Source organism: Polistes dominula, unplaced genomic scaffold, assembly GCF_049000335.1.
Source record: "Polistes dominula isolate Pdom_NZ unplaced genomic scaffold, Pdom_raw_medaka contig_20, whole genome shotgun sequence".
In the NCBI taxonomy this organism is placed as follows: domain Eukaryota; kingdom Metazoa; phylum Arthropoda; class Insecta; order Hymenoptera; family Vespidae; genus Polistes; species Polistes dominula.
The window spans coordinates 1,098,875-1,113,577 of record NW_028301147.1 but is presented as its reverse complement, the minus strand read 5'-3'; the positions used below and the strand labels follow the sequence as shown (position 1 = coordinate 1,113,577).

Below are 14,703 nucleotides of genomic sequence, written 5' to 3'. Positions count from 1 at the left end.
TCCTTCTTCCTCCTCTTCCTCCTCCAGTGTATCTTGTGTGTCTATATCGTTTCTTGATGGTACTCGATACCATCTAGAACGTTTCTACCCTATCCAATGAAAAGTGAGAGAATGAGAGAATGAGAAAAAGATATAGACAGTTCGAATGATCACGTATAATGCAACTACGCCAGAGAATTCAACACAATCCCTTCAAATATATATATATAGAATGACCCACTCAAATATATTCTACAATCTCTAGAGACACAATTCTTATGATATTTTATGAATCACATTCTGTCGAAGAACTTGTAAAAACCTTGACAAAACTACTTTAATAAATTACGTTTGATGAATTTGATCCAAAAAAAAAAAAAAAAAAAAAAGAAAAACGTGTCTTCCTATAAATAAATTCAATCATTTATTTTTACTCTTAATAAACCAATGTGGGTTGATATTTAATTAATAATAATTTATAGTGTGGATATTACGGTTAAAATAAAAACAAAAATATTTTTCATTTGATGGGAATAAAAGAAATTTACTATTCAATTACAAGCAGCTACAACAACAACAACACAACAACACTCGTCCTGATGTTGCATTGCAATATTAAAACCAACTGGTTTCGTTGAAATTTTTCAAGCGAATTATTTTTTTCCACACACACACACACACACACACACATACACATACACATACACATTTATACAGGAGTGTCGAAAAATATGTTTTCGTTTTTTATCATACGTCCATTTCAATATAAAAAGATTAAAAAAAAAGAAAAGTTAAAAGTAATTAAAGCTTTGAACTTACTCGTTAGCTTTGATGTCGTCATTATTATTATTATTATTATTATTATTTTTTTTTTTTTTACACTATCACAACTATCAAAGTTAAAATAATTTTATAAATAATTATTTATAATGTTCATAATGTTAATTTCTATGTAATAATTACGAAATGATAATTGGTATTAAAAAAAAAAAAAAAAAAAATTAGAAAAATAAATGAACAAGACGAATGAAAAATAGTGAAGAGTAGTAAATTTCTTATTTTTAATGATAATTAATCATAATGAATGATTAAGTAATATGTAATAAACATAAAAATAATACATGGGGTTTTGTGTCAGGGTTGTCTTAAAAGTTGATAATAAATTAGAGGGACATACCAGTTGTTGATTATTTTGTAAGATATTAGAGCTGACTCATTACCTTCGGCGTATAACTTCTTTGTCGTAACCTTAACTTAACTTAACTCAACTTAAATCACAAGACACTGCATTTACGGTGACTTCAATGTCTCAGATAATTAAAGGAAACAGATTACGAAAGGAACCTACTTTTCGAAGTAGATGATGTTAACTGTATAATTATACTGATAAATCGAATATAATTAATAATTACACATGCAAATATTATTATTTATTACGTATTAATAAAATGATAATAAATAAAAAAAAAAGAGTAAAAAAAAAGAGAATTTTTTATATGATTTTAATTTGAATTAAAAAAGTAAGTTTTGAAATAACATTGATTTTAATATTTTTCAATGTTGCATATTCATATGTAGAATATATTAGTATGAACACACGCACACTCATATATATATATAATAAACCACACATACTTTGGTGATAGAGAGTACGACATAAAACGTTGTTACATTTATCATGTCGTGCGTTTTCATAAAACGTCAACGCCAGATACTCGTAAATCTTCAACAAACATCATTCCTATCATAATATTCAAATATAAGTAGCAACGAAAAGTTTTTGACTATTACTATCTATCTGTCTAAATTCTATTTCTTTTTTTTTTTTTTTAATTTAATTATCTGTATTAGAATTTATTTAAAAAGGGGGGAAAAAAGCAAATAAAAGTTAGAAATAAAGTCATTTTAAAATTTATATTTTATTATAGGCCTAACATTTATATTAATTAATTATAATTAATATAAATATTATTATATTATTATTATTAATATATTATATTAATTTTAATATATTATGTATTTTTTTAAATAAATAATATTTTATTGATTAAATTATTTTAATTTATTTAATATATAATATTTATTTCTATTATAATAAAAATTTATTATTAATATAATAGATAAAATTATAATATTTTATATATATATATATATATATATAATAATATAATTTAAAAATAAAAATATATAATATATATTGTATTCGATTATAAATAATAATATTAATTAAAATTATTAATATTATTTATTTATTATTGAACTTACTCTCTTTATTAACAAATTTATAAACAATTTCAAAAGCAGTTATATTTCGTGAAAAAAAAAATAATAATTTATATTTGTTTTATTCTTTTCATATTATTCCCATTATCCACACATATTAAGAATATTATTATTAAAAAAAAATGAATTTAAGGAGACAATTATTCTACCCTATTTTTTCCCTCACCCTTTATTTTACACCTATGTGGTAGATGATAATAAAAAGACTGGTGAATTATTATTAATTGCTAGTGAAAAGAATTTGTATATGTGTGTTGGGAATAGTGAGATCGATTAGATTTAATAATAACGTTATAAGGTGTGTTAATACCAACGTTCGTGAACAAATTTAACTATGTGGGCCGCAGTAACCAGATCGTTGGAAATACTCGTTGCCTTCTTCGAATATTATACTACCAGGTAAGAACGTAAATGATCAACGATTCCGATGAAATCGTTTAAATTGACGATGAGAAATTTATGGAACGAGATTTTATAGACACGCGAACACAACAGGCATTGATTATGGGGATTGTTAATCAATTCGAGTTATTTCAATCAAATTTATTTGCAATAGACCTATTTACGATTAACACAAGTATTATTCATTTATTTATAGGGAATACATTCAGTAATATTGAATTTTATAATTGAAGTTTGGTTAGAAGCCAATAATAAATTTAAAAAATAATTATAGATTATTAATATAATGTTTGGTAGATTATTTAAACTATTATATTATTGTATATTATATATATTATATTAAAATAATTTAAAATATATATTAAATATATTATATTATATATAATATGTGTTATAGTACCAACTAATAATTATATAATTAATATATAACTATTAGTTGGTACTATATAATACACATTTACATATTATAATACAATTAATATATGATATTATTTAATATTTAATTATTGTTTGATACTATATAACTATATATAATAATTCTATATATATATATATATATGGAATTGTAAAATACATTGATATTCGATTAATTTCATATAAAACAGACGTAATATTAGTAACCTCGAAGTTTATAGGGTTATCGTTTAGTTGAAACTTTCTCTTTGCGAACGATTAACTTCGCGAAGAAGATAATCCTCGGAATAATCTTTGAGGAAACTTTTAAAGAAGATATAGGTACGTACTTAGTACTACTTACTTCGTTTCGCTTTTACACTTAACTAGTCGAAACGATCATGATCGATATTTCATCTCGATCAGTTTGCCGTTTCAGAAAATCTTCTTAATACAAATCTAAAAGTAATACTTTTACTTCGTATATTCTATCTTCATTTGTAATCCATTTTTAATGACACTTTGTTAGGAAACTTTACTTTCAAATAGATACTTTTCATTTTTATTTTTTTTTTCCTACGAAACTCCAAATTAAGAATAAAATATAACAAAAATTGAGTTAACATTTTCATTCATTTATTATTCATTTATCATTCCATTACGAAGTATCTTATTTAGAACAAATTGAAATTGTTAAAATTAAAATGGAAGAAATAAAAATGATAGATAGATGTTATATTTATTTATTTGAAATATGCGTTGAATTTTTTCTTTTTTTTAGAATGTGAGAAGAGAAAGGATTAGATGTTGTTTTAAGAACATTTAATTAATTAATCATGAATCTTTTTCTGTTTCATGCACCATTTCACTGTAACTGTATTGGAATCCAGAGCGCAGTTAGAGTAAGTATCACGAACCATCGAGTGTATTTTACGAGTATCTTAATTGACTTCTCTACTATCTTCTATCTATTTCTTCTCTATTTCTTCTCTATTTCTTCTACTATTTTTATAACTATTACTTCTTCTTCTTCTACTACTACTACTATTTCTTCTACTATTTCTTACTCTTACTAATAAGTAAGGTCCTATGTAAATTGTAATAATTGAATATAAATACATCACCATCTATCGAACATTTACAGAACCTAGAAACCTACATAACCTCTAAAATAATAAATCCATAAATTAGTAATAAAAACTAAATAATAATTCACAGAAAATCAATAAAAATTTTCAGTAATTCGTTTCAGTAAATTCAAAATTCATTGGAAACCAACAATGTGGCATTAAATTGTTTCATCTAACTTCCAATTTTCATTCTAAATCAACCTGTATTCAATTGAATTGAAATACACCACCATCTATCGAACATTTACAGAACCTAGAAACCTACATAACCTTTAAAATAATAAATCCATAAATTAGTAATAAAAACTAAATAATAATGCACAGAAAATCAATAAAAATTTCATAATTTGTTACAGTAAATTCAAAATTCATTGGAAACCAACAATGTGACATTAAATTGTTTCATCTAACTTCCAATTTTCATTCTAAATCAACCTGTATCCATTATGGTAGATTACTTTAAACAATTTTTATCTATTTTCATCTATTTCATATACCAACTTATTGTAAAAGATAAAAGTCACGTATTCCAATACTCATTCGTTGCTAGATATTTCTTCTATTATTTCGTATTTATCTTTGTACACGTATATATATACAGATACACTTACAATTGAATATATACACGGTGTACATTTGTAAAATATACATTGTATTCTACGTAAAGCATGCTTTCCTACAAAACGTATGTGTGTTTATATACGTTTATATGTGAACACGTATGTATTTTCTATGAGTCTATTCTATTTTACTGTATTTTCACAATTATCTCTATGTATTTTCTTTTCCCCTATCTCTCTCTCTCTCTCTCTCTTTCTCTTTCTATTATTTTATTTTATTTAATTTGTTTCAATTCCAATCTCTCAAACACGATTCTTCAGCATGGTGTAGTAATGGGTGTCCAAAAAAAAAAAAATCTTCTCAAACATTTGACACACACCTGTGTGTGTTTCATTTGAAAAGTAAGAAAAACTTACTTGGTTGTTTATTTTGTTAGTGAGAAAATGCAGCCCACTGATAGAAAGTTCCTTTGTTGAAATGATAAAAGGAGAAAGAGAAAGATATAGGGTATGATGAATGAGAATTATTCAAGTTTACACCACACAAAAGAGTTTTCCTAACGTTAAAGTTAGAAACGATAGTTGTTAGCTTCCACGATGTTTCCTACAACCTTCAAATGCCAATTAAATTGTAGACGAGATGAACACCTTACCAACACCAACTTAACATTTTCCTCTCTCTCTCTCTCTCTCTATCTCTATCTCTATCTCTATCTCTCTCTTGAACACTTTGAGGAACAAAAGATGATTTCAACTGTGTTGATAGGTGCATATCAATCTAAGTTACAAAAAGAAACAAGTGGGAAACTGAATGACAACATATATTGCACTTTCATTGCAATTTAGATCAATGGTTAACTTTAAATTTTGTTTTTTGAGGTGTTAAAAAATATTTGTGGCTCATAATTAAATAATTTTATTAATGCAAGTTGCCTTTTTTTTACTATTTAAAATGATCATTTAGAATTTGTTCAAAATATGACGTTGTCGTATAGATAAAAGTTTGGTTATGTTCAAATATTTCGTGCACTCATTGAAATCTATGGCCAACAGATGACACTGGACACTTACCTGTATCATAAAATTATTTTTAAAAAATTAATTAATTATCTTATAAATAAATTAATGTAATAAAAACGTATCTGTATACTAATCCAAAGTTGTGTCAAAATTTCTAAAACAATCGATCAAGTAATTTGAAAATTAAAGGTTAGGAACAAATGAAATCTACATTTTTATAAATTTTATTTTATTGACGTGTAAAAAACAATTAATTAAATCATTTAAAAAACTAGAAGACTGGAATAAGATATTGAGTAAAATGTAAGAGGAGGTGGTGTGGTTATCTTCGTCTCGTAGGAATCAATTAAATTCAACGATGGGTAGTGGAAGATGCCGCAGGGTACCATGGTGGTTATTCGTGTTAGATATAGTTTCGCATACGTGGTTACTAGACATGATAGCTTATTAGCCAAACCGTGGTTCGCATTACGTTCCTCGTTGGTCAACCTTCGACATGTTCGCATATATTAATCTATAATACTTGCATGTAACACCTATGATCAAATTTACGTAGAATTTTTATTTCATATTCATATGTTAATATTTTAATATTTTTATATTAATAATATAGCTTCCTTTAATATTAAATATTAAATATTGTATTTATTATTATATATTAAATAACGTTCAAATAGATATCTTTAAATATCTCGAAACAAGAGATACATGACTTACGACACAACTTTTCATAATTATGCTCACAATTAGATATTTTTAAAAATTATAAGAATAAAAATATAACGAATATTTTCCTTTATAAAGAATAAAGAATAAAGAAAAAGAAGAAGAAGAAGAAGAAGAAAAAAATAATAAAATTGAATATCATGAACTTTAGACTCGTTAGAAAAGATTCAATGAGATGGAAACTTTTTCAAAGACTTTTATTCATTAGTCAGTCTCACGATCTATGAGGTTATTTTAAGCATAAGTTTTATTATATTATACTATCAAGGTTAATGGACGAAAGTAATCGATCAAGGAAATAGTAAAACTACTAGTCGATCAAGAAAATAGCAGATGGAAACGTAATATTTCAGAGTACCTTTTGAAATAATATTATTTAATAAAATATATTCCATGGAATGATAAAATTTAATAGAAATGAGACATTAACCTTATTTCTTTTTTTTTTTTGTACCAACTTCCATTACTAGGATAATACTGTACCATCAATATTATACCATGAGACAAAAGTTTCATTGAAATATTTCATTTTAATACAATGATGTTACTCGTTGAAATAATTCCTATCAAAATATCGCGCGTATTTTATTTACTTGAAAAGATGGATTATATCGTATTATTTGTAAAATATATTTTTATATTATCATTTTTTTTTTTTTTTTTTTTTTATTTGAAATTATCTTCTCACAATATTTCTTTTATTACGCTTTTGTTCATTCATTTACGTTTATTACGAATTTAATATTTAACCTTTGTGCAACTACACTTGGTCCAAAGGAGCCAGACCTTTATTTTGCAACTTGAATCATTTGTCTCAATTGTTCAACTTTGGTAATTTTTTCAACACATTTAAATCTAATTTAAAGCTATAAAACTTATATAGTCTTTTTAAGTGAGTATTAAAGAAGTCTTTAAAAAATATTGGAGTCATTTTTATGCAATAGTTCTTTTTTTATAACAATTTTTCTCATCCGGGTCCAAAAGATCCGAGTGTGGTAAGCGTGTTACTCCAAGAAGGGTGGTAAGCAAAGGTTAATAATGGGGTTTATTATTATAACAAATAAATTGATTTATTTAAATGATATCTCATTTCATGGAGAATGAAATTTTTGTATGTAAAAAATGTATACAAATATTTTACTTTTATTATTTTTCACGATTACGATGTTATTGGTTATAAATATTTTCTTTAAATCATGTTCACTTATTCATACTTTGTTCTTTGGTAATATTTAATATTTTATCCACTATCTCCCATGACGTATTTTTCTTTAAATTACAGTTGTTGTTTTTCTTCTTTTTTTTTATTTATTTATCAATCGTACGAAATAAACATGACGTACAACAGTAATCTCGAGTTTTACAAAACTAGTTTTAATAGAAACATTTCATTTCTTTTTTAGTTCGTTTAAAATCAACAAAATAGTTTGAGTTTTGAAAATATTACTTTTTCAATGATACATTTTTGATTAATTTATTTTCAATTTATTCGATCATATTTTATCAAATGAAAAAGATAATAGAAAGTTTTCATTTTGTTTTTTGTTCGTTTCAAATCAACAAAATAGTTTGAGTTTTGAAAATATTGCTTTTCCAATGATAAATTTTGATTATTTCGATTATTTGATTATTTTATTTTCAATTTATTCGAGTACAAGATTCTTTAGATCGATATTTTCTAGTTGGCATAATCGATGTTCCAACCAATCGTATAATCTCGTTTGAATCTAACACGCAGGTGGAAGAAAGGTAATCGATTTTTCGAGTCATGTCCAGTAATCCAGTCTCCTAACCAGCAAAGTGAGATACCAATCTTTTACTGATACACCATCTGTCTATTTCACAGACAGTAAGATGAAATGAACTAACTCAAACCTTTATTTGTCATTTACTAATACCCAATCTTAAATTGAATTAATTGTTTTTCTTATATATATATATCAAAACAAATTTAATTGGAAATCAAACACAATTCCATTTCATATTTTATATTTTATATTATATTTTTTTAAAGTATTAATTTAGTAGATAATTTTATCTTTAGAAATATTGTTATTACAAGTGTTTTTTTTTCTTTTTTTTTTTTTTTTAGTTATTTAGTTTCCAATTAATATTTATTACAACAAATTTAATTGCAATTCGAACAATTGTATTTCATATATTATATATTTTATATTATATCTTTTGAAAGTGTTCATTTAGTAGATAATTTTGTAAATAAAAATTGTATAATAATTATCTCTTAAAAATAATATATAATAATTTTATCTTTCGAAATTGTTATTACAAGTTTGTTTAGTTGATTATTTTCAAATTAATATTTATTACGACAAATGTAGTACTTAAACAATTATATTTCATATTTTATATCTATATAATATTATATCTTTTAAAGTGGTCACTTAGTAGATAATATTACGAGTAAAATTGTTTAATAATAATTTTTTATCTTTTTAGATTATTGTAACAAGTTTGTTTATTTATTTAGTTTCCAATTATTATTTATTACGAAAAAATTTAATAGTCCAACAATTATATTTCATATTTTATTTATCTATATTATATTATATCTTTAAAAGTGTTCACTTAGTAGATAATTTTACGAGTAAAATTGTTTAATAATAATTTTTTATCTTTCTAGATTATTGTAACAAGTTTTTTTATTTATTTAGTTTCCAATTATTATTTATTACGAAAAAATTTAATAGTCGAACAATTATATTTCATATTTTATTTATCTATATTATATTATATCTTTAAAAGTGTTCACTTAGTAGATAATATTACGAGTAAAATTGTTTAATAATAATTTGTTATCTTTCAAAATTATTATAACAAGTTTGTTTAGTTCTAATCTAGAATACTTTAGTTCTATTTCATATTTTATATTAATGGTATAATATTATATCTTTAAAAATGTTAATTTAGTAGATAATTCTATAAATAAAATTGTATAATAATTATTTCGTAAAAATAATCATAATTTTTTTTTTTAACATAATCTTTCGAAATTATTCTAACAAATTTTGTCTAAGTAAATTTGTCACTCTATAACTTTGCAAAATATTAATTACAATAATTTTTTTGTTGATACAAAGTTAATTTTTTTTACAAATATTAAAAAAATATATAATAACAACAACTTGTGAAAAAGATAAAAAAAAACAAGAAAATGTTCGACCTGTAACTGTAAATTTATTTTTCAAATATAATTATCTTACACAAACTAGTAATTTACAATTACAATAATCAAACTTAGTATTACAATTATTAATTCAATACAATTATAAATCAAATTACTGTCTTAAGAAAAGTACTATTTTTTTTTTTTATTTTTTTTTTAAATTACACACATATGTTTTCTATTATAATATATAAAAAAACATATTTTTTAAGTTTTATCTCGAATTATGAGATAATATTAAGATTAACAATCTTTCGTTGAGACAAGGAAAAAGACAATTTTCTCGTTTAACGTGTGTCTAAGTTTCCACTTTAGAAACGAAAATTCTTTGAAGGAAAAGGGGTTGGTAATAAATTTTCCCTTAACCGTGAAGAATCTACTTTATCAAAGGAGAAGGATGGACGTTAGTGGTAAAACTACTATTTCATGTTGGATTTATTTCTTAAGTGAGAGTTTGGTTCGATGATACTATCTCTGATAACGCTTAAACTCAAGTAGATTTTTATATAACGAGAATTGTGACTTATCCTTAGTATAAAAAAAATAAATAAATAAATAAATAAACAGAAAAAGAAGAACAGGGAAATAAAAAAGATGCAAAATTAATTAAATCAATTAAAAATATTATTTATGCATGCACGTATGTGTGTGTGTGTGTATTACCATATTACATAATTGTATGCTATTATCAATGTAACATGTGTTTCTATTTTATGCAACATTATCGATCCATAATAAAATTCTTTTTCTAATATATTAGTTTATATTATATAATATAATATATTAATATATAATTTATAATATATTAATATAATTTTATAATATATATATATATATATATATATATATATATATATATATATATATATATATATATAATTTAATTATTATAATTACTATATTATATAATATATTAATATAATAACTATATTATATTATATAATATAATTATATTTATTATATTATTATATTAAATAAATAAAATTATATATATATATATATATATATATATATATATATATATATTTTAATTCCAAATATAGAACTTGATAATATATATAATTTAATTAATATAATTACTATAATATATTAAATTATTAATTATAATTATTATATTAATATATTAAATAAATAAAATTATATATATATATATATATTAGATTCTATAAAATTTCTAATTACAAATAAAATAATAAGAAAAATACAAAAATAGAAAAATATTCTAACAACCTAATTAATAATACAACATTCGTTAGACTCAATATAAAAGAAAATGTTTTGCTATGTATATCAAACATAGATGCAACAAGCATTAGTATAATACACGGAATATTTTCTTCTTACTTGAAATTGAATTCATTTATTATTCGATGATCCTTCGAGAACGAATTTTACGATTATCAGAAGAAACGGATATTGAAATATTCATACTGTTATAGATATTTTCTCATCCTAACGACGTATTTTTGTATTATTTTCTTTTCTTTTTTTCATTTTTTTTTATCATGATCGATATTCCGTAAGGTAAAATTTTAATTAAATATACCAATGAAATGAAGTAGATAGATTCTAGAAAGAAAAAGAAAAAAAAATGAAAGAAAAGTATAACAGAAATATTGAAAGAAAAGCATTGAAACGAATGAATGAAATCAACCATTAAAAACTATGCGAAAGATATGTAAATTTTTTCTCCCCATTTTCTCCTCCCCCACCCCTTTTTTCACCCCTTTACTCTTCACTTCACCATCCACAGGTATTAGCACTATTTCAATCCTTTTCTTTTTTTTCTTTTTTTTACCTTTCAGTTCTATTTTATTATCATATAATCCAACGATAGAATTTCTTGGGCGTATATGTTCTCCTTCATTCGATGTAAAATGGAAAAAGAAAAAAAAAAAAAAAGAAACAGAAAGAGAGAATGAAAAAAAGGTTGAGAAAGGGAAAGAAAGAAGGAAAAAAAAAGGGGTGCGTGTTGAATACCAGTTATATATATATATATATGTGTGTGTGTTCCATGAATTTCTTTTGTTAAACGTAAAACGGTGTATTTTAAACCGTGTGCATGCACGCGAATATATAACGACGCCATATTGCGTTGGGTGAGTGAGTGGGTGGACGAATGGGTGTTGGATGGAAGTACGTATCCATTGAAAAAGTAACTGGGAAATTTTTTTGTTCTTACTTCTCTTTTCTTGCATTTTTAACGCAACCACTGACGACGCCTACGGCAATTCGAAAACGATAACTGCAATCATACCCAACACCTAGCCCTTTTATTATCGACTGATGATACAAATTCTTTTCTTAATTCTCCTAAACTCTCTCACTGTCATCCTTTTTGTATATTTTTTTTTTTTTTTTTTAGATTTTATTCCAATTTTTTTATTTTTTGTTCCATGCATTTATTTATTTTTTTCTTCTTCTTCTTCTTTTTATTGAAGTGAAAACTTCCTTAGAATCAGGGTGATTTAAAAATCGTTAAACGGAAAAACGTGAAACCAATGAAACAAAAATAATTAATTAATTAATAAAATCAATATATAATTTAATTCTATATAATAATTAATTAATTAATACAATTCTATATATGAAAATTCAGTGATTTGCAAAAATTTAACGGAGCGGTAGGCGGCGATGTAACGGAGCGGTAGGCGGCTATGTAACGAAGCGGTAGGCGGCTATGTAACGGAGCGGTAGGCGGCTATGTAACGGAGCGGTGGGTGGCGATGAAACGGTTGCGATACTAAATAAGAAGAGAATACTCTCATTCTCTCACAACTTAATTTTTTTTATTATATTTTATTACTAATTTAAACATTTTTATTTAGAGGTTTATCTTGTTTCTGTAAAGTTCTTTCAATAGATGGCACTGTATTGTAATTCAATTATTTCGATATATTCACGTCTGGAAGCTTGCTTTTCTTAGAAAGTTTCACTTCTACCATGTGTGTCTCTGTTTTTCTTTTATTTTTTCGTTCACGTATAGTCATGCTAAAAAGGGAAAATATATGATAAGAATATACAAGCGAGGAGTAATACTATGAAAAAGTCATTTCCATTTTCTTGTCATTTTATTCCGAAGGAAAAGAAAAAAGAAAAAAAAGAAAAAAACCATTCCTCTATACTCTTCCTTCGCAAAGCTTTCTCTCCATTTTCTTCTTTTTTTCCTTTTATTTTAACCTTTCTATCTTTTCCTTGTCCTTTTTCTTATTGCTTTTCTCTTTTTTTCCTTTTGTATTATTTCGTTAGAAGCATCAAATGTATGTTGGATCATGCAAGGAATGGAAACGAATATAAAGTATCGTAACTTAACGTTAAAAAGAAACACAGAAAAAGAGAGAGAGAAAGAAAGAAAGAGAGAAAGAAAGAAAGAAAGAGAGAGAGAAATATATTGTCTTTTTTTACCCCTTTCCTCATCCCTTACACCCTAATGTTACATATTATATCATAAGTAGTATTACCAAACGCTTTTCACGACGAAAGATATTGGTTTTTTATATTTAAATAAAAATACAAATAAAAATCAAAAAAAATAAAATACTCAATCCTATGCTTGAAAAAAAAAACTAATTTCGTAGTATTTAATATTATTTAATTTTAATTTATTTTTATTATTATTTAATTTTAATTATTTAATGTTAATTGAATATTATACGAATGATAAAATTAATTCGTATAATTTTAATAGTATTCTACTAATTGATAATTTAATTTCTAATTAAATAATAATTTTTAATAATTTATATATATATATATATAATTAATATATAATTCTATATTAATTATAAATATAGAATTATGTATAAGTGAATATTTTTCTATTTATATTATTTAATTAAGCTTAACAAATATCAGCAAATAATTTGTAACTTTTGGCTCGTAGTGTATAGGAATAGGATGAGAATAGAAAGAAAAGGGGTGGGAAGGGGATGAAGGGTTGAAGAGACAGACAGATGAAGGCAATTACGAGACTCGATCGAAAATTCTCCACCCCTTTACTTTTTCTTCTCCATTTTTGGTCTCTTTTTCTCTTCCTCTATTTTATTTCTTTTTTCTTTTTTTTTTTTATTTTTGTCTTTCTTGCTACTTTCATTAGCGTATCTTTTTTTTGTTGTAAAAAAATTATACGATTGACCAGAATTTTCTTTCGTATCTCAATTAATTTTCCTTGTTCGTTTGTTTTGTTTGTTTTCAGAACAACCGGTAATCCAGCTAGTAAATCACCAGCCGGTGGCAGTGCAGGTCCAACTAGCAGTGCAGGTGCTAGTGCTGCTGTAGCTGCACCAGGTAGTGCAAGTAATGTTGGACCCAGTAGTGAACCACGAACACCAACTGCTGGACCACAGAATAAACAATTACAAAATGTTAAAGGAGATCATCCATCGGTATTATAATCTTTTTATTATATTCATTGTTTGTTCATTTTCAAATATTGCATTTCATCTTGTTGCAATGCATACAATTTTTATGTTTTTTTTTTTCTAACCAATGCTTTGCAAAATTTCTTTAAAAAAAAAAAAAAAAATGGTTAGAAATTAGTGTACCATTTAAATATTAATTTTTTTTTTTCAACATGTAATTATATTATAAAAATTAAATATATTTTACAATCGTACAATTTCTATTTTTTTTTTTTTTTTTTTTTAACAAAATACTTTGCACAATTTTTTTGAAAAATAAGATAAAATGAAATTAAATAAATTGTTTATATATTTTCTAAATCTAATATTTCTCTCTCTAATAATTTTTCTATATTTATCGTGAAATAATATAATAATAATAATAATAATAATAAAATACAATCTTTTTTTTTGCAATCCTATTAAACAATTTCTATTTTACCTCTAACCCCAATACTTTGCACAATTTAATAAAAAAAAAGTAAAATAAAACAAAATAAAATAAATTGTTTATATATTTTCTAAATCTAATATTTCTATATAATAATTTTTCTATATTTATCGTGAAATATAATATAACAATAATAAAATAATATACAATCTTTTTGCAATACTATTATACAATT

At 23.8% G+C, this 14,703-nt stretch overlaps 1 protein-coding gene across 7 annotated transcripts in view; it reads left to right on the top strand.

Moving 5' to 3' along the window:
• Syt7 (Synaptotagmin 7) overlaps positions 1–14,703 on the top strand; it is a 176,496-nt gene that overhangs the window by 146,207 nt on the left and 15,586 nt on the right. For 5 of the 7 annotated variants that reach the window (XM_089177089.1, XM_089177091.1, XM_089177090.1 and 2 more), the window contains 2 exons: positions 3,948–3,959; positions 13,873–14,062. In XM_089177089.1, coding sequence (XP_089033215.1) covers positions 3,948–3,959; positions 13,873–14,062 — 202 coding nt within the window. The remainder of the gene's footprint in view (positions 1–3,947; positions 3,960–13,872; positions 14,063–14,703) is intronic. The other 2 variants (XM_089177093.1, XM_089177092.1) reach the window with 1 other exon arrangement.